The sequence below is a fragment of the Ambystoma mexicanum genome, chromosome 3p (genome assembly GCF_040938575.1).
Source record: "Ambystoma mexicanum isolate Mex_15411 chromosome 3p, UKY_AmexF1_1, whole genome shotgun sequence".
NCBI classification, from domain to species: domain Eukaryota; kingdom Metazoa; phylum Chordata; class Amphibia; order Caudata; family Ambystomatidae; genus Ambystoma; species Ambystoma mexicanum.
The window spans coordinates 473,134,661-473,160,070 of record NC_090925.1 but is presented as its reverse complement, the minus strand read 5'-3'; the positions used below and the strand labels follow the sequence as shown (position 1 = coordinate 473,160,070).

The 25,410-nt window shown below is 41.8% G+C and overlaps 1 protein-coding gene across 1 annotated transcript in view; it reads left to right on the top strand.

The window, feature by feature from the left end:
• Positions 1-12,829, top strand: part of TSHZ2 (teashirt zinc finger homeobox 2) — a 354,259-nt gene extending 341,430 nt beyond the window's left edge. The window contains exon 2 of the mRNA XM_069651147.1: positions 8,711-12,829. Within this exon, the coding sequence (XP_069507248.1) occupies positions 8,711-11,772 (3,062 nt within the window). The 3' untranslated portion in view covers positions 11,773-12,829. The remainder of the gene's footprint in view (positions 1-8,710) is intronic.
• Positions 12,830-25,410: the final 12,581 nt, after the last annotated feature.

The window sequence follows — 25,410 nt, the reverse complement described above, 5'->3', positions numbered from 1 at the left end:
TGCTCAAAACCCCCAAGTAAACAAGAACATGTAGAATAGTCACAATGCGGAATAAAAACAAAAGCTGTTACATACAATTGAACAACACACTCAATGTTTCTACACTTGCCTGGACATGACAGTTTCCAATCCCATTTCCTCAGCCATATAAATGTGCAAGCATTTAACCAGCATTACATTTTCATACTCCTGCAAATGCTGTGGATTAATCAGACGGATTCCATAGGAATCCATTTTAATTCTTGCCGGCAATACGTAAATGACAGGCAGCCTTCACTTTGCATTACAAAGTGCAAAAGAAGGCGTTAAGGAGATTTTCCTTCTTTTTGCAGCTAGATTTTGCACTTTGTAGTGCAAATGATTCAAATTGCATTTATATGTAGCACACCCCTTTATGCAATTCACGCTATGGAGGAAAAATAGCCCACATTATCCCATTGAAATGATCCACTGGTTCATTCTCAAATGTCGCTTTTTATTTTCCAAATGGTGGTTTTTGGTGAAATAAGAGGAGGCTCTGAGTGGTCAGCAAGGGCACGCCTCTGTCAATCTGCATGGAATCTATGGCAATACTGTCTGCTGGCCTTGATCTTCTAGGTTAAAATGATTGGCACAGGAAACTTGCTGATTTGTAACTCATAAATAGTGCATTGATTTTTCACTCAGAAATAGTTATTGTTTCTGAAACTTATTTTAACAACCAACTAATGACAACCACATATTCAATATTTCCCCAGATAGCGCCGGTGTCAGCAAACATGTTTTCAGGGACCCTGCTCTAATAAGCAAAGTCAGACGTGAAGCCAATGAAAAATTTGAGGAACAATACAGTGCGTGCAAGAATAAGGCATTCCTCCAGAAGCTGAAATGTTACATATGCGCCTCCTTAAACTTGTATGCAAATCTAAAAGAGTCCAGTGAGAGTTTCCATTGCACTTGGTATGACCACAGGAAAAAGGGTCTGATTCACCACACATACCATTGCTTGGTTGACCTGCCAGAGCTGAAAGCCAATCGTCATATCTGCCCTATCATTCTTAGTAACTGCAGAGTGGAAGTCTCAGAGCTCTGACCATTGGTTGGCTGGAGGGTTCTGTATTTCAGCCAACCGGGTGGCCAAACAGTTGTTGATAGCTGATTGGCTGGGGTGTAGTGCATCCTGGCAAGCCAGGGCGTTCAGAACATTCCACCTAACTAACCAAAATGTTGACAGACCCTTCCTGCTCCCACTTCTCTGATTGGCTATGCTTTTTCTGAAAAGTGATGTTAGGGCCCCCCAAAATGGATGGACGGTTTCTCACTCATTCTGATACAAGCTTCTGCAAAACTACAGGGAGGCGCTATGCTCATCCAGGAGGCTAGGCACACGATAAGAAAGACAAAAATGCCGAATATAATTCTCAGCAGTCAACATCATCCTCATACGAGGGAAACACCTACTGTGTTCAGCGGGACAGTGTAAGTGCACTCACGCAGCTGCCTGGCATTGCTCTTTTGATAAGAAGAAGCAGACTCATCTGAACATTGGCAGATCGGTTAAAACCTCATGACCCAATCAAAGTGCGGAAAACCAAGCAATTATTAACCATCACAAACGCTGTAGTGATGTGCTAAACAGCCTCCCACTTTCATGTGTGATCATTGTCCACTTCATCTCAATGATAATGCTTCTTCAACAATCGGTTGTGGTGACAACATATAGGCTTGTCCTGAAGGCATCAAGCATTTCATAGAAGTATTTTCATAGAGGGAATGAGCTGAAAATCATGCAGATCCGAACACAAGAAATAGAACTTTTATCACATTACACAGCATAAAAGCAGAATTAACTACCCTACGTAACCGCTACTCCTTCAAGGACTCACTTGCTCTCTCTGACAGTCCGCTTTATTTTTTTTCTTCAGTTGAGGAGCTTTTCATTTCGGATCATATGTGGTCTGCCTTCTCCCTATCACATGCATGGGTGGGGGGCAACCACTTGTTTTAGAGTAACCTCTCCCTATCTTGTAGCGGTATAGTAGCAATGGATGTGTGTGTGTGTGTGTGTGTGTGTGCGCGCGCGCTTGCATGCACGCACACACGTATGGTGGGAGTGTTCTTCATCTTAAAATAGTGGAAGTGTGACTGTCAGTGTAGCGGCATGCTGTATGAATGGTGATGAATGATGAGGTGATGGAATGGAATATTTGTGTGTGACCGTGCACAAAGTATTTGAGGAATGAAAGGGGTGATGGTTGCGCGTTGAAAGGAGAGGCTGTTTAGAAGAGGATGTCCCAATCATGTGTCCTTTACTAATGAATAATTCTACCTGCTGCACGTAGTTGCTTACCTGTATATTAAGATACTGAAAGGCATGCATGCATCGAAGGTATGGAAAAAATGCATCTTCATCTTGGTGTTGGTCACACAGTGTGACATTGCACCTGACCCTGGCATCTTTACCCTTTACCGCAATCGTGCCCAGGTATCAATCCTATGATAATTCTTTCCTTTAATTGGTTGTTCCCCGTTTTTCTTTTTTTACGCTACCATTTTTAAATTGTCTTTGTGGACCAACGGGGAGCACAGTGGCCCACATATGAATGATCTTACACTCAACGACTTGATTTCTTTTGTTGATGTGCTGCTGGCCTTGTGTTGGATCTATTTGCTCATGTGCCACAATTGTGTTTTAAATTTGAAAAGTGTTGGTTCTGGGGGAGCTTGCACAAGGTCCTGCACTTCCAGGAATACTGGATAGTGAACAATAGGAAGACGTCTTGGAATAGGCCCTTATTGCAGGTGCTTTGCTGATGGATAAGTCATGATCTCTTGAGTGGTGAGAAGAGTGGTGAACATGTTTGCCTTTTCCAGATGGTTTTGCATTTACTGGTCAGTTTACAAATGATTTTTTGACAAATTGGTGTCAGTGCAGTTTTCTTCTACCCTTAGTTTGTAAGAACACTTGAATTCTTCTTTTGCTTTTGGCTTTAAGCCACCTTCTTTAGAAAACTGCACTAAAATATATGGTGTGCTGTGACTTTGTAGTTAAACATTGATTTCTCTAGAGATTAAGCCCTCAACAGTTCTCATCTATCACTTCCTTTCAGAGTCTTCAGTGCTTAAGCTATTTCTTTCCTACTCATGAATAAACACTAGGGAATACATATTTTTTTGCATAATCAGACCCTTTGCTAGCCTGTTCCTGGCCTTTGGGTGGATATTCACGTACCCTGGAGGTGGTCCTAGCATGCCTTAAGTCTGATTTACCAAGGTGTTTACCAATGTGGCAATCCCATTGAAAAATGCTTTCTGAATCAGGCCCCTTGGCTTGTGTCTGTGTAATCCTACTACGTTGGCTGAGCAGAAGCTCACTTATATGGCCTTGAGAGAGCCTGACATTAAGGTCTGGTTTCAACAGTGTTCAGTCAAAAACACATTCCCTGTGGAGACAATTTGAATTGTTGCATATGCAATTGTGCCTGAAATATATGTTTCACCAAGCACAATTAGCACATGGGGATCGTTATTGACCTCCTCTAAGCCAATCAGAATGTTCAGAGTGCAGTCAATAGCTACTGTAAGCGATTTCTGAACATTCTGTATTCAAAAGCAGACAGGGAACCAACAATGCAATTTCCAGGCAACATTGCTTTCAACAAGGCATTTCGACTCTGAGTGGACTTTTTTCCCACTGCAACATCCTATTTAGCACACCAAACTAAAAGCTAAATCACCATTTTATAGAGAAAATGTCTACTTTTTATTTATTTATTTGCATTTGTAGAGCGCGCTTGCAGCCCATGGGCATCGAGGTGCTGTTACAAGATTATGTACGAACTTTTGACCAGAAGTCTCTTGGTTACAGAAAGCATAGACATGTGCATGTCTAACCCATTCTGATTTAATTAAAATGCTTAACTCATGAAGACAACCTTACTTTTTAAATGCTACAAAAGAAAAGCACATTTAATTTGCTAAGATAGTTTCTCTATTCCCTTTAACCATTATTAAATTAACATTTTTTTACCACCAACATTCCAAAGCAACTAGCAATGTTGCTAATAGCCTTATAGACCTCGGGAGGGGTAATTATCGCTTTGGATAGTGACCCCTTCCCCAAATAATGGCCCTCGGCTTCACCTCATGTCATAACTTGCTGGTTGGTCATCAACCCTTGATAATGGTCCCTCCCTCGGTCTATAAGGCAATAATACAGCATAGTTTGAAACTGAAAGTCATTGGGCCTCATTCCGAGTACGGCGCTAACCAATGGCGCTATTAACGCCTTGGTTGACGCCGTACCCGGACCGGCAGCGCCTTGGTGGATGGCGGAATTACCGCCCCATTCCAAGGTTGGCGGGGCGGTAATTCCCCATTCACCAAGGCTCTTCCCCATTCCCAAATGAGCCCCCATAGGGCTCAATGGGAATGGGGAAGATGCAAATAACGGTGACCGTTCATTACGGTCACCGTTATTGGCTTGGAGGCCCCTTTGCGCCCTCGACTTTAACACCTGCTCAAAGCAGGCGTTAAGGGCGAGGGAGCAAAGGGAACCTCGGAGTATGGCGGTAAGGGATTACCGCCACCGGTCTCATTACCGGTGGCCGCTATCCCTTACCGCCATACTCGGAATGAGGCCCATTATTTCCACTACTAAGAAAAACAGCAAGTCCTAAGTTAGTGTTTAGCACATTGTTTTAAATAGTTTGCATAACAACTTTACACGCACTTCATAGACACAACAGTTTAGTTTTTTTATAACTATAAATTGCAGTTTCATTTAATTGTGTAAATGGCACAACTATTATTGACACCAGCCCCTCCCTCTATGAATACTCAAGCTGCACAGGCGGTAACTGCTGCTGTTGCCTTTATTGGTACAAGTGAAAAATATATTATTGGCAAACGTTTAAGGGCCTCATTCATGGAATTCTTTGCACAGTCCAAAGTGACATGTCACTGGTGCAAAGGGACTTTGCACTGCCAACACACACCCTGATTCAGTGCAACGTGTCTTTTTGCAGTGCAAAGTGAGACCCTAAATTGTGTTAAAAGCAAGTGGGAGGGGGGATACATAAATGTCTGGCTTGCACGTTCAACATTTAAACACTCACCTAACCACTCACCTAACCAAAAATGCGTTGATGTTTTAAATGAAAATAAGCCTAAACTAATCATGGAATAGACCAATCATTTCATGGTTGTGACATCACTCAGGTGCAAAAACAAGGTTGCTGTAGACCATTGTGATGTCAGAGAAGCACCAAATGGCTTTTGCTGCACATGCTTACAGAAGGAGACCACCACTTAGAAGCATGAAATCAACGCCATGTGTGCCACCAAATCTCCATTCCAGCACTTTTTCCATGACCTTGTCTACTCAATAGCAGCAGTTTACATAATGAAAGGGACATCTGTCACTTACATTAATAAGAGCAGGACCCCGACAAAACTGTACACACATACATGTGCTAGATGACCAGGTAATGTATGTCCTGCTCTAGAAGATCACGCAGCCCTCTCTATCTGGGCCAATGCTCTACCAGCCTTCTGCACTGCATCCTTTGTTTAACTACTCTCCTTTGTTTGTGATCCCTCTCTTTGAGGCTTGCATTTGCACCTTCATGCCATCGCTCTATCTGAGCACTGCATCTCTGTGTCTTCCATCCATTGCTTTCTTTCTGCGTGCAGTCATTGGCCCACTTCGCCCTTCCAACACTGTCTCTCTATTTGCTTTCAAAGGTGCTGCCATTTAAAGTAACTGTATTCTGCTAGTGCACCCTCTCACTCTCACTCTCTTTCTCACTCGGTTTCTCTTTCTGTGACTCTGTCTCTTGCTGTCTCCTCTCTCTTTCTCTCTGACTCACTATGTGCCGCTTGGTGTGGTAGAGAGACAAGTTATCAGATACTCTCTATCTGTTCTCTGTGTCATCTCACTGGGGGTCATTACGAGCTATTAGCGCCATGGCTGCCTCCAAACCCATACCGACTCCACCCTGGTGAATGGAGCGATTACCGCCCCATTCCAAGGTTGGCGGGGGCGGTAATTTTCCATTCACCAGCCTTCCCCATTCCCATTTGAGCCCCCATAGGGCTCAATGGGAATGGGGAAGGCGCTAATAACGGTACCGCAAATTGCGGTACCGTTATTAGCACCAAAGTCCCTTTGCGGGTCCCGTCCTTAACGCCTGGTAAAACCAGGCATTAAGGGAGGACCGGCAAAGGGAACTCGTAATAGGGCGGTAAGGGCTTACCAGTACCGGTGCCCTTACCAGTACCGGTAATCCCTTACCGCCCGGGTCGTACTGAGGCCCAATGTCTTTCACCATAACAACGGTGCTTGGCTCTCCATTGATTGCCTTCTACCACTTTCTCTGGTAGCAAAAGCTTGGACCTGTTCTCTCTGTCTCTCTGCATCAGTGTGGTCCAGTACAATTGCACTCTCTCTGTCAGCATGATCTGTTTTTCTCTCTCCCTCACTCAGTTTCTGTCTGTCCCTGCCTCTGTCTCTCTCTCTCTGTCTCCCTGTCTCACTTTCTCTTTGTCCCTCTTTCACACTATATTTCCCTCTCTGTCTCCCATCATCTTTAGCTCTGTGCGTCTCTCTCCATCCCTCTCTCTCTCTCTCTCTCTCTCTCTCTCTCTCTCTCACTCTCTCTCTCTCTCTCTCTCTCTCACTCTCTCTCTCTCTTTCTCTATCTCTCTCTCTCTCTCGGGACCCCATCTCTCTCACTTAGTTTTCCTTTTTTCCATCCCTCTGGGTAGATGAACCACTCTCTTGTTACTCTTTCTCTCCATCACCCCACGTTCCCTCTCTCTGCCTCCCTCTCCTACTAATGCTCTCTCTCTCTCTCTCTCTCTCTCTCTCTGCTTCTCTTTTTCTTACCTTTTTTCACATGTCCATTCCACCCCAAACCCCAGTTTGGTTCACCCTGGGCCAGGGCACGTTACGGCACTATCCTGAAAAGCCTTGGCACCATAATAACGCTACGGTGGTGATTGGCGCACTATGCACGCTTTTTTAACATAACACAACATAACTTGGAATTTCTGGGTGGAAACAGTCACCTATGTTGAAACCTATCCCTGTTCATATTTTTATTTTGTACACTCCCTCGGTAGCTTCAATATGCATTTGATAAACTCAGGTTAGAGCATCAGACCCTAAGACAAAAATGAACGTATAATTGAAATGTATTCTGATGAAGCATTCTTGCTTAATTTGTTGCACATACTCATCATTCTTATGTTCTTTTTAAAATTAAATTAAGCAGATTGCTTTTATATAGGACTCGAGTCGTCTTACAGTCCTTTGAAGTGCTTTCAAGTATATGCATTTTTGACAAGATGTATCCTCTGTTTGGGAGTTTAGCAGTAGTATCTGCACATACTTATATGTTTATATTGTTCGGGTCTTTTCATGTCGAGTTTGAATGAGTGTGTATTTTAAAAGAATCCACTATTCATTTTCATATGAAATTCACCTTTCTTGTTTGCTAATGAAGGAAACAACATTGAAGATCACATGTTATGAAATTTCCCACAGTTCATGTAATTGTTTTGAACCCTCAATCACCTTTCGGAAACTACTTTCAGAGTTTCTGCAGAGTCATAAAATACTTGATATTTATTTATGGTTCATGTCGTTTTACTAACTGGAATTACTTCTAAGCAATCCCCCCTCCTTATACTAGGTGCCCTACCTCAAGCCCCTCCCCACTACTTTTAACCCTTTATCCCCACCCCTTATATATTTCAATGCGTTTTTCGACGGAATTCCTTCAAAATAAATTACTTGAAAGGAATTCCTGTTGGCAATACGATGGAACACCTTATTTACGCCTGAGAGACCCAGCAAACGGAATTGTGTTCACTTTCCATGTGATGACATCACGTGTGACCAATTTAAATATTGTTAATTGTATGGTTGCCCCCAAACCACATGCCCTATTTGATGACGTTTGTTATTCCAATAATTATAAAACATGTACAGTGATATGGCCCTCTTAAGGTTGGCAGTACTGGATCTGCTGTAGTCAAATGGTTCCGTGTATGTCTGCCTTTGTCATGTCCTTGTACTTCATATCTTCATGGATATGTTCCCACTTCTTCCCTGTGTCCTAACCACACTGCACTCATAGGGCTGAAGCCAGGCATCCTCCCTCTGACACAGCCTTTCTTCTTTGCAAACACTGGGCTCCCACTTTGTATAATGTGTATCTGATTCGCATGGAGTTGGCTACTGTGCCAATATCATATTGCACTCAAATACCCCCGTTCTCCTCTAATCCAAATCATGTCCATGACCTACCACGGCATGGCATGGAGGTGATTCCAATCATGTCTCTCGCTTACACAGTACTCAATTCAATATTAAATTACTGCAAGTGACCCCAACATTTAACTGAATGTGAACATCGCACATTGGAAATGACTGCCTCCGCTATGACATGACTGTTAGAAGATAAACTCCAAGGCTGGGCAAATTATTAACTGTGCAAACTTGGGTAGTTAAAATGAATTATGGTCACATACCAATAAAATATTCTAGGTTTAAAAAAAAAAGGCATTCATTTTATTTGGCATTTGCAGTATTAATAGTCCGTAAACTAGTGTCAATTGAATGTATCTTTAAACAGGGATTTTAACTTGTGACAGGAAAACCTTCAGTTGATGAATAATGTAAACCTGCAATTTCCCTAATGTGTTATTTTATGTTCAATTTCAGGTTATGTCCAAGAGGAAGAAGATTTAAAGAATGGAGACTTAAAGGAGGAGGAAGAAGATGATGATGATGATAGTAATTCTATATCCCAACCGCAAGGCAGCACTTACACTCCCACCGATGAAGAACAAGAAGCCAGTTCAGAGCCGAAAGGTAGCATCAGTTCGCAGAATTCCCCAGCGAGTCACATATCCAACCAGGATGTCGAAAATGAATCCCTTTTAAGTGACACCAGTGACCAAATGGCGGACATTAAAAGCATTTCTCCTAAGGAAGTCCAGGACCATAAACTCCTGACCATCCCCAAGCTTCAAAATGAAACACAAGATTGTATGGATAAGATGACTGCCGTCTATGCCAACATACTCTCAGATTCCTACTGGACTGGCTTGGGGCTTGGCCTCAAATTATCTAGCTCAGAGAAGAGGAGCTTTGACAATAGAAATGGGGGCCATAAAGGGGACTTTGACTGGCACCAAGATGCTTTGTCCAAAAGCCTGCAGCAGAGCCTCCCGTCGAAACCTGTGTCAAAGCCAAACCTTTTCAGTTCAGTTCAATTATACCGGCAGAGCAACAAGATGTGTGGAACTGTGTTTACTGGAGCTAGTAGGTTTAGGTGCAAACAATGTAGTGCTGCCTATGATACACTAGTAGAGTTGACAGTGCATATGAATGACAGCGGACATTACCAGGATGATAACCACAAAAGAGACAAGAACCGTCCAACAAGTTACTCAAAGCCCAGGAAAAGGGCATTTCATGACATGGACAAGGAGGATGCACAAAAAGTGCTGAAGTGCATGTTCTGTGGTGACTCTTTTGATGCTCTTCAGGATCTGAGTGTTCACATGATAAAAACAAAACATTACCAAAAAGTGCCTTTGAAGGAACCAATCCCATCCATTTCAACAAAAATTGCCAATGGTTCGAAAAAAAGAGTTTTTGACATGAACCGGCCTTGTTCCCCAGACTCTACGACAGGATCTTTTACAGATACTTGTTCCTCCCCCAAAAACGCTCATCTGCAGTTGTCGTCCAACAACCGTTATGGCTACCAAAACGGTGCCAGTTACACTTGGCAATTTGAGGCTTGTAAGTCCCAGATTCTTAAGTGCATGGAATGTGGGAGTTCACATGATACTTTGCAGCAACTTACCACACATATGATGGTAACAGGTCACTTTTTGAAGGTCACTAGCTCGGCATCAAAGAAAGGAAAACAGTTAGTTCTCGATCCATTAGCTGTAGAGAAAATGCAGTCATTGTCAGAGTCACCTGCCAGTGAGTCCCATGTTTCCAAGCCTGTGAACAATGCCACCTCTGATTGCAATGGATCTGTATCAGAGGTAAAGAAGGAGAGCAAGCCAGAAACATCAGATGAGGCAAACAATCATGAGAAAGCAGAATTAAAAATGGAGCACAAAGGTGTGCTGGAAAAAACACTGGATCCCACTTTAAAGTACCAGTACCTTCGAGAAGAAGACTTAGAGGATGGGTCAAAAGGGGGAGGGGATATTCTCAAGTCTTTGGAAAACACTGTCACAACAGCTATAAATAAAGCTCAAAACGGTGCCCCAAGTTGGAGTGCGTATCCCAGCATTCATGCCGCGTACCAGCTCTCAGAAGTGATTAAGCCATCTTTACATATGAACTCTCAAGTGCTGCAAATCAGACCAACGTTTGCCAACAAACTAAGACCGATCGCGCCGAAGGGGAAGGTTCTACCTCTAGTCCCCCTGAATGCCAACACCACACATTCTGCCCAAGTCAAAAGGGAGCCAGAAGATGCTGATGATGCTCCAAGAGACGCTACAATCGACAGTCCGCGATTAGAAGCTGTTCCGCTATGCAAAAAAGAAGAGGAAACTGCTTCTAAAAATGAGGTCTCCTCACAGCCACAACGAATGGAGTCCTCACCCCTGTTAGAGGATGAAAAAACAAGTATGAACTGTGACACTGAGAAACCGAAAACATTAGAAACTACAAACTCTCTCAGCAATGGTTGTGTTTCCTTAAGGGCTATGACAACACAATCTTCTGAATTGCCTTGCATCAACCCACTCAGTGCCCTGCAATCAGTTTTAAATAATCATTTGGGCAAAGCCACTGAACCAGTTCGTTCTCAACCCACTTTGAGCCCAAGCCCCAGCACAATTTCCAAATTTCACCATTCAGAATCCCCAGTTCGCTCGCCTGCATCTCAGAGAGCTACAAACCTCTCGGGCTGCTATCTGTTTGAGACCAGCGATCAGCCGATTGATCTCACCAAGTCCAAGATCAGGAAAGCCGATTCTGCCCAGGCACAGTCTTGCATGACCCCACCTCAGAAACATGCCCTGTCTGACATTGCTGACATGGTCAAAGTTCTTCCAAAAGCAACAACGCCAAAACGGTCCAATTCCTCACGGCACAGACCAATGAAATTGGAAATGGATGTGCGGCGTTTCGAAGATATCTCAGCTGACATCTCCCCTCTGCACAAGAGGAAGGGGAGGCAGTCCAATTGGAATCCTCAGCATCTTTTGATTTTGCAAGCTCAGTTTGCCTCCAGCCTCTTTCTAACATCGGAGGGCAAATATCTGCTTTCAGATCTGGGCCCCCAAGAACGCATGCAGGTTTCAAAGTTTACCGGCCTCTCTATGACCACTATTAGCCACTGGCTGGCAAACGTGAAGTACCAGCTTAGAAAAACAGGAGGGACAAAGTTTCTGAAAAACATGGACAAAGGCCACCCGATATTTTATTGCAGTGACTGTGCATCTCAGTTCAGAACCCCGTCCAGTTACATCAGCCACTTAGAATCCCACTTGGGATTCCAGATGAAAGACATGAACAAGCTGGCAGTAGAACAGCAAAGCAAAATAGAGCAGGAGATCTCCAGGGTATCAGTCCAGAGGTCGCCTCTGACAATTGCCGGGGAAGAGGATTCAGACTCTAAGTTCAAATGCACGTTGTGCTGTCGGACATTTGCCAGCAAACACGCAGTCAAACTCCATCTAAGTAAAACGCACAGCAAGTCGCCGGAGCACCATTCGCAGTTTGTAGCAGAAGTGGAAGAGGAATAGCTCTGAAGAGAGATGTTTATTAGATTGACAATGTAATATGCTTATTGTACATGGTTTCGCAGAAATTGTAATAAGCGGTGTCTCTGCTTAGAGGCGCACACTCTTAAGAGAGTGACACATGGTTGGTGGATGGTTCTGCTTTAAATTTCTTCAAGGAGGCACTTACTAAATATGTTACTGGCCTGTTTGTACCTTGCCCACTCCTTCTGCATTCAACATCTTCTCCATTCCAAGGTCTTCTGTTGACACCTCTATGGGTTCACTTCCTCTTGGAAATCAGGGTAGCATGAGATTGGACAGTGAGATGCTGGAAAAGGGTTCTCTGCTTTATATATTCCCTATGTTCCAGAGGAGGATTGGCTTTCATGTTGGCTTTAAAGCTTTGTCCACCATTTGTTTCCATTCCCATCACAGACGCAACCACCCCCATTTTGAAACGGGCAAGTGCATCCCCCCCATGAAAGTGTAGCATAGTCCTCATGCTTCGTCGTCATTATTGAATGTATCATGGCTGCCCGGTAGCCCAAATCACCGTAGGTTCTAAGTCCACCGACCTCTTCCAGAGAGTAGAGTACTTATGCTTCAAAAGAAGTCTGTGCTCATGGGCCTTTCAGTTTATGAAAAGATGCAGGTATTTGGGTACTGTATATATGTATTGCTCTTTATTTCACCCCGAAGAAGCACAAGCTGGTACAGTAAGGTGCAATGTTTATGATAATGTATGTTATATTCTACTTTGTATAACTTATATCTTTTTTTAAATTTGCTATGCTTTAATTTCCGACATTTGTTTGATTTCATTAACAAGCAGTCTTATCGAGTGAAAGTTCGAATTCTGTACAGTGCTCCTAAGGATTTGAACTTACTCGAAGAATTGAACTTTAAAAGAAAAGAAAAGTTCTCAATTATATATGTTGCCTGATTCTTAAAAACTGATTTACAGCCTGTTAAGTTTGTAAAATATGAAAACTATTGTATGAATTGGTATTTAAGCAGGTTTTCTCTCTTCTGAAATCAATATCCCTGTCCTGATAATTAAACATTATTTTTTTCATCAGTTTGCACTTATCCAGCATTTAATGGCGGCAATGCCTAATGAGAGAGACGTGATTCAACCATTACCTCATGCAAACGCGCATCAAAACGCCCTGCTATGCCAATTAGAAGCTGTTTAGATACGCCGTGAGCTTTGCATAACCATCAATTACAATTTTTGTTGTGCAGGTCTTCTCGCAGCATATATTTATTAACAGCAAATGCAAACAAGTTTTATCGCTCAAATGGATTTTCGAGAAAATAAGCCATTGTGTAGAATCTTCATAAGAATGTGTGTCTAAAGAAATGCTTTAATCTGCAGGTTCTACGCTAGTAGGCTGGGCGAGCCACCCCTACTTCTGGCATATGAAGTGTGTGAAGCATGTGTACCTTCTGTGTGACAGCGAGCACTGTCTGCTCGGAAATAAGCACAGCCATCTTGAAATCTGTCAGCAGTGTATGCTTCAGCTTGGCATTCAGCTGGAGAACATGTACTCACGGGCGTCACATCTGATTCCAAGTGCTGGCGCACCAGAACTACAGATGCTGTTGCAACAGTCTGTCTCCATGGCCTCTGCCCTGACACCTGCCTGCGGCGACCCGGGTCTCCGGGAATGATACATCAAGGATTCCTTAATGATTACTAGAGATGCAGAAATTATATATGTGCCTCAGCCCCAAATGCTTGAATATTTTTAGAGCGCCTACAGACTTGAGTCGTGAACACTGAACTCCATGTCTCTAAACTCGCAGCAGTGACAGAGATTAATATTGATTGCTCAAGGTTATGAGGGATCAAATGAGGTTGTTTTTTGTTTTTAAATATACTCAACCTGATATAGGCCAAAGATCAAATTGTTTTTGTTCGAAATTCAAGTATGAATTCAGGGCTGTCCTGCAATCCTCATCATTGTATTGTATTGCATTGTATTCATCATTTGTATAGTGTCCTTTCCCCATTTGAATGGCCTCAATGCGCTTTGTGGTTGGAACGCCCTCTGGGAGGGAAGTCCATGTATCGAAGACTGTCTGGTATCCTACTTCCCAAGCATCAATTACATCATAGTTGGTCCCTCAGCCATGTGTTTAGTGATAAGAATTCTCTTTATGTGCCAGGATAGCCAGTTACCACCACTTCTTTAGGTGCCCGACACATCAAAACAAGGGCAAGTATGCACAAGGAGGAATCTGCAAAAATATATTCATTTGTTGCCAAGAACTCCAGAGTTGGAGCTGGAACCGTGCTAATGTAAGGCGAAAGACATACATTGAACTTTAGAGTTCTTAAAATATATTTAATACTTATTTAAAGAGTACATTTTTACAAATACATCCTGTGAAATTTGTATCTAAATGGTAATAAAATTCAAGAAATAATGTATTTATTCTGTAACCTATATGCTAGAGCTTTGAAAACACTGTGGATGTATTCCGTGAAAAGCATTTTTCTTCGAAAGGTAAGCCCAGTCAGAGTTTGAGAAGCTCATAGGTTTGGCAAAGATTGGTGAAATCATTAGCTCACAGACTGCTGTTTTCAATGTAGTACAGGTTTTTCATGCCTATGTCACATTATTAGCCTTTAGTTTGTTCACAAACCTTGTGAAATAATTATGCAATTCAATAACTGTACAAACAGAAAAAATAACTTAAAAAGAATACAAAAACTCAAATTATTTACAAATCATTAATTCTAGAAACTGGAGAAATAATACAAATTCATTGTTTTTGGAACAGAAAGCAGATATCAGATAGCAGTATCACAGAAATACAGATTTCCTTTAGTACACTGACACTAATAAAAGACGTACAGTGGTTAGAAGAACATTTCACCTTTGTGAAGTTACTCAGTCTGCTACCATACATGCACCATGGAGCTCAAGAAAAGGTAAGCCTATTAAAACTATAAATTTACAAAGAGCTATGGGAGCCCCTCTACCGAGAACGAACACAGTCAAATAACCTGTTCTACGTGAAGGTGCCCAATCAGTGGAGTCTGCAAGCATGTTTTAGCTCACTGGACCTTTCACAGAGAAGACATTTCCATTTGCATATCAGTCCGCTCGCAACCACCTGGCCAGTCCAGCACTGAAATGCTAAGCAAGGCTCCTCTAAACAAGAGCACCAATAGAAACTCCATACACATGTTCAACCTTGTCACCAGTGAGGTGAAGCTGTTCCTCTCTTAGCATCATGAGCAAAGGTTCCACATCTGGATTACCCAGGAGTCCTAAGAGTGAATCCCCAAGTATCACAACATTCACAAAAAGGTCTGTTGCCCCTCTACCAAGCATGAACATGGACAGATAACCTGTTATATGGGAAGGGCCCATTCAGGAGGGTCTACAACCAGGTTTCAGTTCACTGAACATTTCACAGAAAAGAAATACCCAGTTGCATATCAATCTACTCCCCCCACTTAAGCTGTCCAGCACCTAAATGCTAGGCAATTCTTCTATGAACAAAAGTACCAACAGCAACACCAGACACATGCCTAGTTGGGCCTCATCAGAAAGGTGAAGATGTACCTTTCTAAGCACAGTGAGCAAAGAGTCCACTCTGAAGTTCTTAAACATTCAGAAAATGGTCTGGGATCCCCTCTACTGAAAACAAACATTGCTAAATAATAATAATAACAATACCACTTTTTATATAGTGCTAGCTCACATGAGGGAATGAAAGCACTATAATAACAGTTCATTACCCACCACCTGGTAACCTGTTCTATGGGAAGGTGCCCATTCGGGATGGTCTCCAACCACGTTTGAACTCACTGTACCTTTCACAGAGAAAGAATAACCATTTGCATATCAGTCTGGCCCTACCCACTTAGGCAAACTAGCACCAAAATGCTAGTCAATTCTCCTCCGAACCATAAGTAACCCATGGTAATCCAGACATGGACCCTTTGCTCACTGTGGCTTAGAAAGGCTCAGCTTCACCTCACTGAGGAGGTCCAACAATTCTGCAATACATGTCTGGGTTGCTGTTGGTACTCTTGTTTAGAGGAGAATTGGCAGCATTTCCTGTGTAGGACCAGACTGATATGCAAATGGATATTTCTCCTCTGTGAATGGTACAGTGAGCCAAAATGTGGTTGTAAGCCCTCCTGAGCGGGAGAAACCCCATAGAACAGGGTATTTCACCCATGTTCATTCTCAGTAGAGGGGCTTCTTCACCCTAAGTAAACCAGAGTAATCCCGATGTGAACCTCTTGCTCACTGTGCCTCTTAGAAAGGCTCAGCTTCAACTCACTCAGGAGGGCCAGCAAGACTGAAATACGTGTCTGGGGTTGCTGATGCTACTCTTGTTCAGAGGAGAAATGCCTAGCATTCTAGTGCTGGACTACCATTGTGAGTGGGACCAGACTGATATGCAAATGAATATTTATCCTCTGTGAATGGTGCAGTGAGCTAAAACGTGGTTTTAGACCCTCCTGAGTGATAGAAATTCCATAGAACAGGGTATTTCCCCCATGTGCAATCTCACTAGAGGGCCTCCCACGCCCTTGATTAATTTGTAAAACATGGGGTTTCCCCCTTAGTAACCAGGGTAATACACACGTTGACCCCTTGCTCACTGTCCCTTAGAGAAGCTCAGCTTCACCTCAGTGAGAAGGCTGACACATGTGCCTGGGATTGGTGATGGTACTCTTGTTCAGAGGAGAATTGCTAGCATTTCTCTGCTGGACTACCGTTGTGAGTGGGACCAGACTGATATGAAAATTGATATTTATCCTCTGCGAAGGGTGCAGTGAGCCAAAACGTGGTTGTAGACCCTCCTGGGTGGTAGAAATTCCATAGAGCAGGGTATTTGACCCATGTTAATTTCCATTAGCAGGACCCTTGTTTAATATTAAAACTATAAGAGTCTGATGTTAAGTGGTTCATCTTTCAGCCACTAGAACAAAGCCTGAAGAAAACATAAGACAGCTGCAAAACAGGTAAAAGCTAGAAAGGAAATACTCAACACCTCCTCTGCAAGACCAATGGTAAAGAATTCACAGAAACTAAATTATTAATGAAAACACAAAAATGTGTTTTGACAACAAAGTAAATGAGAAACAATAAATGTACTTCAACAACTCCCTAAACTATCAATCAAGAAACTAGTGACTGAACAGATCATCTTATTGGACTGTGCCACCCAATCTCAGTCATGATCCAGCCGTGGCTTACGGAAAACAGTAGGACCAGAGCAGCACAATAATTTGCAAAAGATAAGAAATCACACACCTAACAGGTTTCACTTATTGAGGCCCACCAGACATCCGTCCACCAGACCATAGTACAATTAAAAGGTTTCACACAAACACTCAATGGCACACAGCACACCCTCCCATATTTCTCACAACCTCCACCACCATTTCAACAACAGTGCAGCATAACTGATCTTTAACAGAGGGTTTGCAGTCCTCCATGCCACACACAACAATGAGCCAATGTTCCCTCTAATTATCTTTCTCTCAGTACGGAAGTGGTTTGCTTTTGTGCACACATTATTTTCCATGTGTACACCTGACTAATGGGGTAAGGTACTTTGCGAGCATACATAGTTGGTGAGATATCGTATGTGAAGATACTGTGGAATATTTACAAATCTCTACAAAATGAGCACTTTTTCCAAATATATTGGCTAAAAACATGTTCAATAGCAGTTCTAAGAGAGCTCCTAAACTAATCCAAGAATTCAGGAGCTGGCACAGTACCTAGCAAACGTAGTGCTGTGCAGAGAAAGATACATACATGCACCAAAATAAAGCATTGAATTATCAGTATGTAAAATGGGTTTCATTGTTATTCATATTTAGAGTGGCAGACACAGTTTGGAGGCAATATGGAATATTACTTATGCATCTGGAAAAAATGTTTATGTGTGTTACAAAGAACACATTCCACTTATCATAAATCAGGATACACTGTCTGTCAGACTGAATAAAGGGAACCAAAAGATATGTGCCTGAAAATATGCCAATAAGAGTTAATGTGCCACTATTATGAAGTAGGTCAGGAGCCAGGAGAGTATACCAATCATAATTTATGTTTTAGGAGAATAATTGCATCAGAACCGCTGCACCGCAGACTAGGATAGATCAGAATTCCTGTGCCACTGCTTATCAAAATTACATTGTCCTGAGAACAGAGCGGTGACAACACTTACTCATAACTAGCCATGCAGATAAAAGGCATAGCCGATACATTTCCTACATTAAAAAAGGCAGCCACTCGCACAAGAAAAGGGAGTACAAAATCACGGAAGAGTAATTAGGTCACAATGGACACATTCAAACCTAACCCCCTCTTTCACTCCCAGGTTCCACGGCTATTTTTGGGTCAGTTGTGCCCACCGAGCACTGGTACATGAAGGATCTCTAATAACATTACTGCCTAATATGAAGAGAAATATAATGGTAAAAACACATTTTTAATATACAAAGTGCAAAGCAATTTGGATTCCAAAAAGATATCTGTGCCAGAGCTAAAATATACCCACTCACCTGACAGGTACTCCAGTTGGCAATCTGAATTACATTTTACTCCAAACTTCTGAACATATGGAGCAAACTCTTATCTAAATCCTACTTGTAAACATACCATTGCAAGTGAAATGGCTATGCAGAATCTACATAGAATCCAGCCTATAGTTGTTTCACTCACCCCAGCCTAAATCAAATTAAATACATACAAGCACCTCTGTGGTTCCTTAGGGAATCTTTTTAAAAGGACAAAACATAGGTTTGCATTCTATGTCAATATCAACATTGCTCATACATATAACCGATTGAGTGCCACTGCTGCAATTCACTGTTAACAGTTAAACACGTTGAAGTGGGTGTAAGAGGTACTTGCATGCATATATTGAAAATCCTTCAGCGGAGCAACATACAGATTTAGAAGTTGCAGTTTCCTAGCCTGGTAGTAGAGGTTGCTGGCCTTCAATGACAACAAACTGCATGTTTCCTTCACTGTACTGTACTGTCAAAAGCATTGGCTTGTTTTTTAAAGTGGCTCATTTGTCCTTCACCCCCAAGGAACGTGCTCATGTGTCCACTGCATTTCTGTGCCAGCCTTCAAAATCTAGTTGACAGAAATAAATAAAAAGTGGGGTAAGTTCCTTTGGAGGTTGTACATTAAAACCCTTGATTGAAAGATTGATGGCTAGATAGAGAGAGAGAGAGGGATAGATAGATAGATAGATAGATAGATAGATAGATAGATAGATAGATAGATAGATAGATAGATAGATAGATAGATAGATAGATAACCAATTTCAAGATGCTGCCATGCCGGGCACAGAATGATGAATAAATAAAAAATGAACACAAGGCAATTAGAGCTTGATTTCCATAGCGTTTTTTAAATGAGATTGCGCCACTGTAAAATGCTCTTGTAATCAGGCCCATAGTTGTACAAACACTTAACGACTATGTTCTGTCCCAGCAGCCTTTCATTTAGTCTCATGGTTCAAGGACTGTAATAGGATGATAAATGCTTTATATGGCAAGACTACAGATCAGAACATACTTTATTTTGGATTCAATCCCATAAAAGTGCAAATGTAAAAACAAACAACACAGACAATATAAAACAAAATTCAGAAGAGAAGCTCAATATAAAGAACACACAATATAAAATCCTGACAGATAAAAGTAAAATAAACACAAAATTTCAAAACCTGCAATAAATCCCATTAAAGAAACTCAAATTTGCAACGGAGCAGGTTCAGGCCGCGATGAGTCTTTGAGTAAGCATTCATTGGTAATGACGCGGGCCTACGTAGCTGGACCTATACATAGCCTCTTATATGGTGGATAACATAATTCTACTAGTGATACCAGAATTATGTATATCAAGCCTGGCTTTTAAATGTATCTACTCGTTCATGGCTGCTCATGATCAAAGCATTAGAAAGAAAAGGTTATGTACAGCTCGTTGCTGATCCCTCTCTACTTCAGTATTTATGCAGATCCCTATCAAGGAGCTGATATTTTAATACCAAATCTAAATGCACCTGGATAGAATACAGCTAATTCTTCAAAAGACAAGAGACAAGCAACCCTTGATCATTACTGAATGCTTGGAGCACGGTCGTTTCTGGTTTAAATAGACCTTTCTGCGTTGGAATGGATTCAAAAGAGAACCAGAAATACTGTGCCATGTCATTAAAATAGACTCAAATTGTGGATGTGACCCCATTTATCTCAATGAAAGTCAAAAATATACAGAACTGTCGTTTACCCCACAGATTAACACCGTTATCAACAATACTAACCTCCAGTTGCTTGAGCTCAGAGAGAAGTCATGCTATCTCCTTCACACCAATCACACAGTGTGATTCACCAGAGCTTCGGGTTTGCCCAGCTGTATTTTTCTTTTAGTATCTGTTTGGGCAAAAAAAATGCAAGTTTGAAAGTGTACAGAAATCAAGTGTCTAGAGTCTAGCTGCACCTGAAAATAGCGATCAAATACCCTGTGTTGGCGATTTCTCCACTGGCACCTGGTAGAGCAGAGTCAATTTCAAGGTTATCTGTGGATGATGTAAGACTTTTAGAGTCAATGGACAAATTCAAATTGCAATAGACGTGAATGAAATTGATCAAGCTGTCTGGTGATTGCTTGTAGAAATCTCTGCCCCCTCACTAGAAAGTAATGCTGAGTTGATAACCTCAATCTACCTGAGCCCCACCTGCCAGGGTCCACGAACAAACAAAGCAGTCAATATGTGACCTCCCTCGCTTCCAGGTGAACCCTAGTCCAGTTCTAAATCATTTCATCTGCCACACTTGTCTTGTTGTGTAGTTCAACTACTGTCTGTTGCCCATTTAAAAAAAAAATGCTTTCTTTTAATGCCCCACCACACACACGCAACTCCTGCCTCTCCCAACAAAATACATAATATATATATGTTTTGTTGTATGACCAACAGGAGTCACACTAAACGTCGATGAGGTAAGCATGGTCGATGAAAGCCCCCATGCCATCTCAGAAAAATAAAACAGTGTTTTCCAAACCTCAGACTACACTGCATCTACAAAGCTCATGACAAATCACAGTATTTTCTATACAAACATCAGTCCAAGACACTACCAGTGTGCGAAGGTTTGAAGCCTCAAAGCCCTTGCCACAAGATCACACGTTAATATGAGTAAAACGTGAATGGTCTTAGATTGGTCTCAATGGGCAGGTGCACACCTTATTTGAGCAGAAAGGGCAGGGATGTGTGTGCCCTAGGTTCAGAACCATACCTCTCAGACAGTAGAGTTGGAACATCTGCATTGCTGACTGAGCTAAATAACATTACCTCTCTCCAAGTGTCAATTCATTCGCAGACAGACAGAGGGTTTGAAACAATAAATGGGCACTCTAAGTAAATCATAATAAGTGCAACAGTATTGCATTAGAATTCCTACAGAGGTATTTCCATACCGATCTTTGAATTGAGAGGGCAGTAAATACCACCCCACTTGCAATGACACCCTCATTTCTTGACATAGAGGTAAGCAGCCATATGTCAATTGTGTCTACATACTCTTGCACAATGGCAGATTTACCAAATTATATGAGTTTGTATTTGTCACTCTTGCATTTTAAACATTGTTATGTATATGTTTATATGAATGCATCTCAATGCAATCTTACCTTTATCCTCTTTCATTTGGACCCCTCCCCTAGCCCTCGGCAAAGCTGCTGCCTTCTCTGGATCCCAAAAGTGATACTACTAATTCCAGAGGCGTTGCTGGGTGGGGCTGAGGGTGATATAGCCCTGGGTCTGTTGGTTGTAGACCCAGATTGAAGCTCAGGGTCTACAACCAAAAGGCTAGCTAGCCCTGAGTCACGACAGTCCCGACTTTAGCATAGCCCCAGATCTTTTACAAACCTAGCACCACCCCTCCCTAATTCCCATGTGTAGATTACAGTTTTGCAGTTTTCAAAAAGTCTTGCCTGCTGTTCCTGTTTTGTTTTTTTTAAATGACCTACTCCTCTTCATCTTATCAAGGCCCAGAAAAGGGAGTATTCCATCTTTCAGTAACATTGGGGTGCATTTCTGCTGTCCTGACATTAGGAGTCCATCTCTGTGTCTGGAATCCACACTGCGGACTATCGACATGGGACACCCACTCTCGTTCTCTGCGGTTGTATTGGTCACAACCTTACTTCAACATTCTTCAATGCATAACTAAACCTACAGCCACTTCATTTAGATGTGGAGGGAGACCCCCTTGTCCATTGTTTAGAGTTTCAGAATCATTTCTTTGTGTAGAATTCGAAAATAGATGGTAGTCTGTATTTTCCAGAGTTCACTGAAATGAGCTAAAATGCATTACTGCCTGCACAGACCACAGCCCTAGGAAACTCTATGCATATTTTGTATTGCCAGAATGGAGGCTTTCATAAGAACATCTGCCTTGTCAGAGCTTCGTTGTTTTTTTTGTGTGTCAGTGAAACAACTAAATACTGCCCACTTGTGTTTGCTAAATGAAGAAAATATTGCATTTGCTACTATATCCTCAGCATGCAGAAGTATATTGACAGCAAGAAATCAATGGTTAAACCGCTTGTAATTCTAGCTTAGAGACACATTGCAACACCACTGAGCTTGGTGGCAATGATACAGGACTGCTGTTAGCATCAAAAGGATACAATGAAAGTCGGAGCAATCCTCAAGTACTTGGAACTTCACATTTCGTAGGCACTTAATTGATCACTGGCACACTAGGAAAATTACCCACACATGTAGGATGCTATTGGTTATGTAAACCAGGAATACACAGGTTGTTATGTAATCACTGACTTGATCATCTCTGGACTACATGTGTTCTGTGTGTAGTTTAGTGTGCCTCTTGTTGCTATATTTCGACTTCTGCAACTGAAAGTGACACGCGCAGCGACTGTAAGAAATGCATCCATTATGATGTCATCTGTTGTCTCTGGAGGATAGCTCAGGGGCTTGCGCTAGCCTTGGAAGCAAGACACAGAGCAACACAGGTTTTATCCCCGGGTCTGTGCTTAGAAACCTCTGGGTATTAAGCGTGTTATAAATAACCAATTACAATTACATTGGCAGGAATCGGGCACTATACGCCGAGATCTTATATGGTGGGCAATAAAAACGCTAGACCATTTGGTTTCTATGTATATGCATTGACTTCCTTTCAGGCATAAACTGATCCCAAATGAAGCTCAATCGCTTTACTTATAGATGCCACTAAATATTATATCCTCATTTTTCCAGGATGTCCAGTTCTCAAGCTTTAATGCCTCCTTTTCAACATTTTATTTTGCATGTCCTTGATATCAGGATAGAAATGCACAAGAGTCCCCAATCCCTCCTTAGACTCCTAGAAGGGGCCTCTATTACCTTGAGGTCACTGCAGTCATTGAAGGTGATGCAATCCCACCAAAAGAGTACGACCTCTTTAGGGAAAATGTACTTTGAGTCATGCATCATTGGTTGGGGTGGAACAACACATACTACAACAACAAACAACAACATCTTGATCGAAAAGCATACAGTGGAACGAAAATCTGTTAGGGATTTCAATCAGACAATACACCGGGTCTCAGCCTAGCATACAGTGCACAAATGAAATACTTATTTATTGTGTCTATAGGTTCAACATTCTGAGTGATATACCACACATATCACACCCCTTCTCAAAATACCCCCAGGTCACCAAGGACCAGGAATCAGGCTGGTTGGTAAAGGTAATATTTATTTATTTAAAATTCAAGTCAAACATAAGTTTTAATATGTACAGGGCAGAAATCACCAATGTGGTGACAATACAAATAGGAAAGTAGATAATGCAGTTGTATTCACTTTTTAGCACATAGAATATAAAACACAGAGAAAAGAACAGTTCTGGCTTGTGAAAAGATAGCGCTTAGGTTAAGATTTACCTCTGCAAATTTCTCAACTCGCAAAGAAGCAATTCTACACAGATGTAAGTAAGCAGCAGGTATTCAGGAATAAAGAACAGTGTATAGGGTTGAATGCAATATTCCCTCCCCAAACAAGAGAGAAAAACATTTGGAAATGCACACTTTTAAAATGACATTTGAAAAATGGCTTAGAAAAACAATGAAAAGTGTGCAAAAATCCTTTGATTGATATACATTCCTATGGGAGCAACACTGTAAAGATCCTAACACTCATAAGCTATAATATGAGCAACAGTACACACTTGGAATCAGAATGGAAGTTAAGAAATACTTTGAATTGGAAATCACATGTGTAAAACCTTTGCAAAAATGTGAATTCCCGTCTAATTTTCCCTATGCAGTTTTTAAGAAAAACAGGTCAAAGACACTGCTGGGATAGGGATGTAGCTAAGGGTCTTAGGTTTCTGTCAGACTTGAAATTGAGCCTCTAGGTATAAAATCGAGGAAGTTATGCAAGTTTAAATGAGAGGTGTTTTTAGAAAAATAGAACATCGGTTTTAAAATGACAGGTTGAGTTTAATGGCTAAGAAAAAGAAGAATGCCACCCGTGAATCTCCACACTTACGCACAGCCGCTTGTAACTATTCATGTGGCGGATACTCTGTTCTTTCTTTATGGGAATTACTTTAGTTACTCCAAATCATGAATGGCTTATGGTCTGGTAAAACAAAAAGGAGAAAATTGGTGCTAACACTAAGAATGGTTCTGACAATATTATAGTTCTTAAGTTAAAGATGGGATAGGGTATAGGTTGGGATATGACAAGGCAATATATGCTACAGTTCACTATGATTCCTATTAAAACTTACAGTCCACTTTAATTTAAGATTGGACCATCAGGGTTCTGGTCATTTGGATCTGGTCTACAGAGAGCAGCGCACCTCTGGCGGGATAGGTCAGCTGGGCGGTTCTGGTCAATTGGACTGGACTGGGTTGGTTTGGCCATTCTGGTTGCAGGACACTGTAGATCAGTGGGATGGCAAGTTCCAGGAGGCAAGCATTAATGCCAGACTGGATCAGAAGTATTTCCCTTAAGGATGGTTTCAGAATTTACGCCTAGCTGAAAAAGAGTTCAACAAATGCTGTGGGCTTGGCTTCGTAAAGAAATATGGAATCAGTAGCAAAATGAAGAATTCAGGAACAGAGTGCCACTCGGAAATCAGGATGTAGTCAGGAATCAGTATGCCTGTGTCTTGTGAGGTTCCCTTATTTATCCTGCCAAATGACATCACTCAGTTTATTGTAGGGGCAGACTTATAACCCACACCCACAAGGCTATGATTGGTTAAAGGCACAGTTTCCGCCTTGCTTTTTGCTGGTTGGATGGAAGAAAGGTTGTCATGTTTTATGATCTGATCTGGAAACCTCCCACAGTTATTTGGACAGAAATCTAACTTTCCCACAAATACATATTTATGTACTTAGGCCCTCTAGGAAAATCGGATACATAAATTACATATTTTATGGGTCACCTTTACATCCAACTCCGCTATCGGTGAGACCTGGTGTTGGTTTCTATTGAATTTTGTCAATTTTGATCAATGATGAATCTCCACAGTTACGCACGGCCGCTTGTAACCCTTCGCGTGGCGGATACTTTGTTCGTTCTTTATGGGAATTACTTTAGTTACTCCAAATCACTAATGGCTTATGGTCTGGTAAA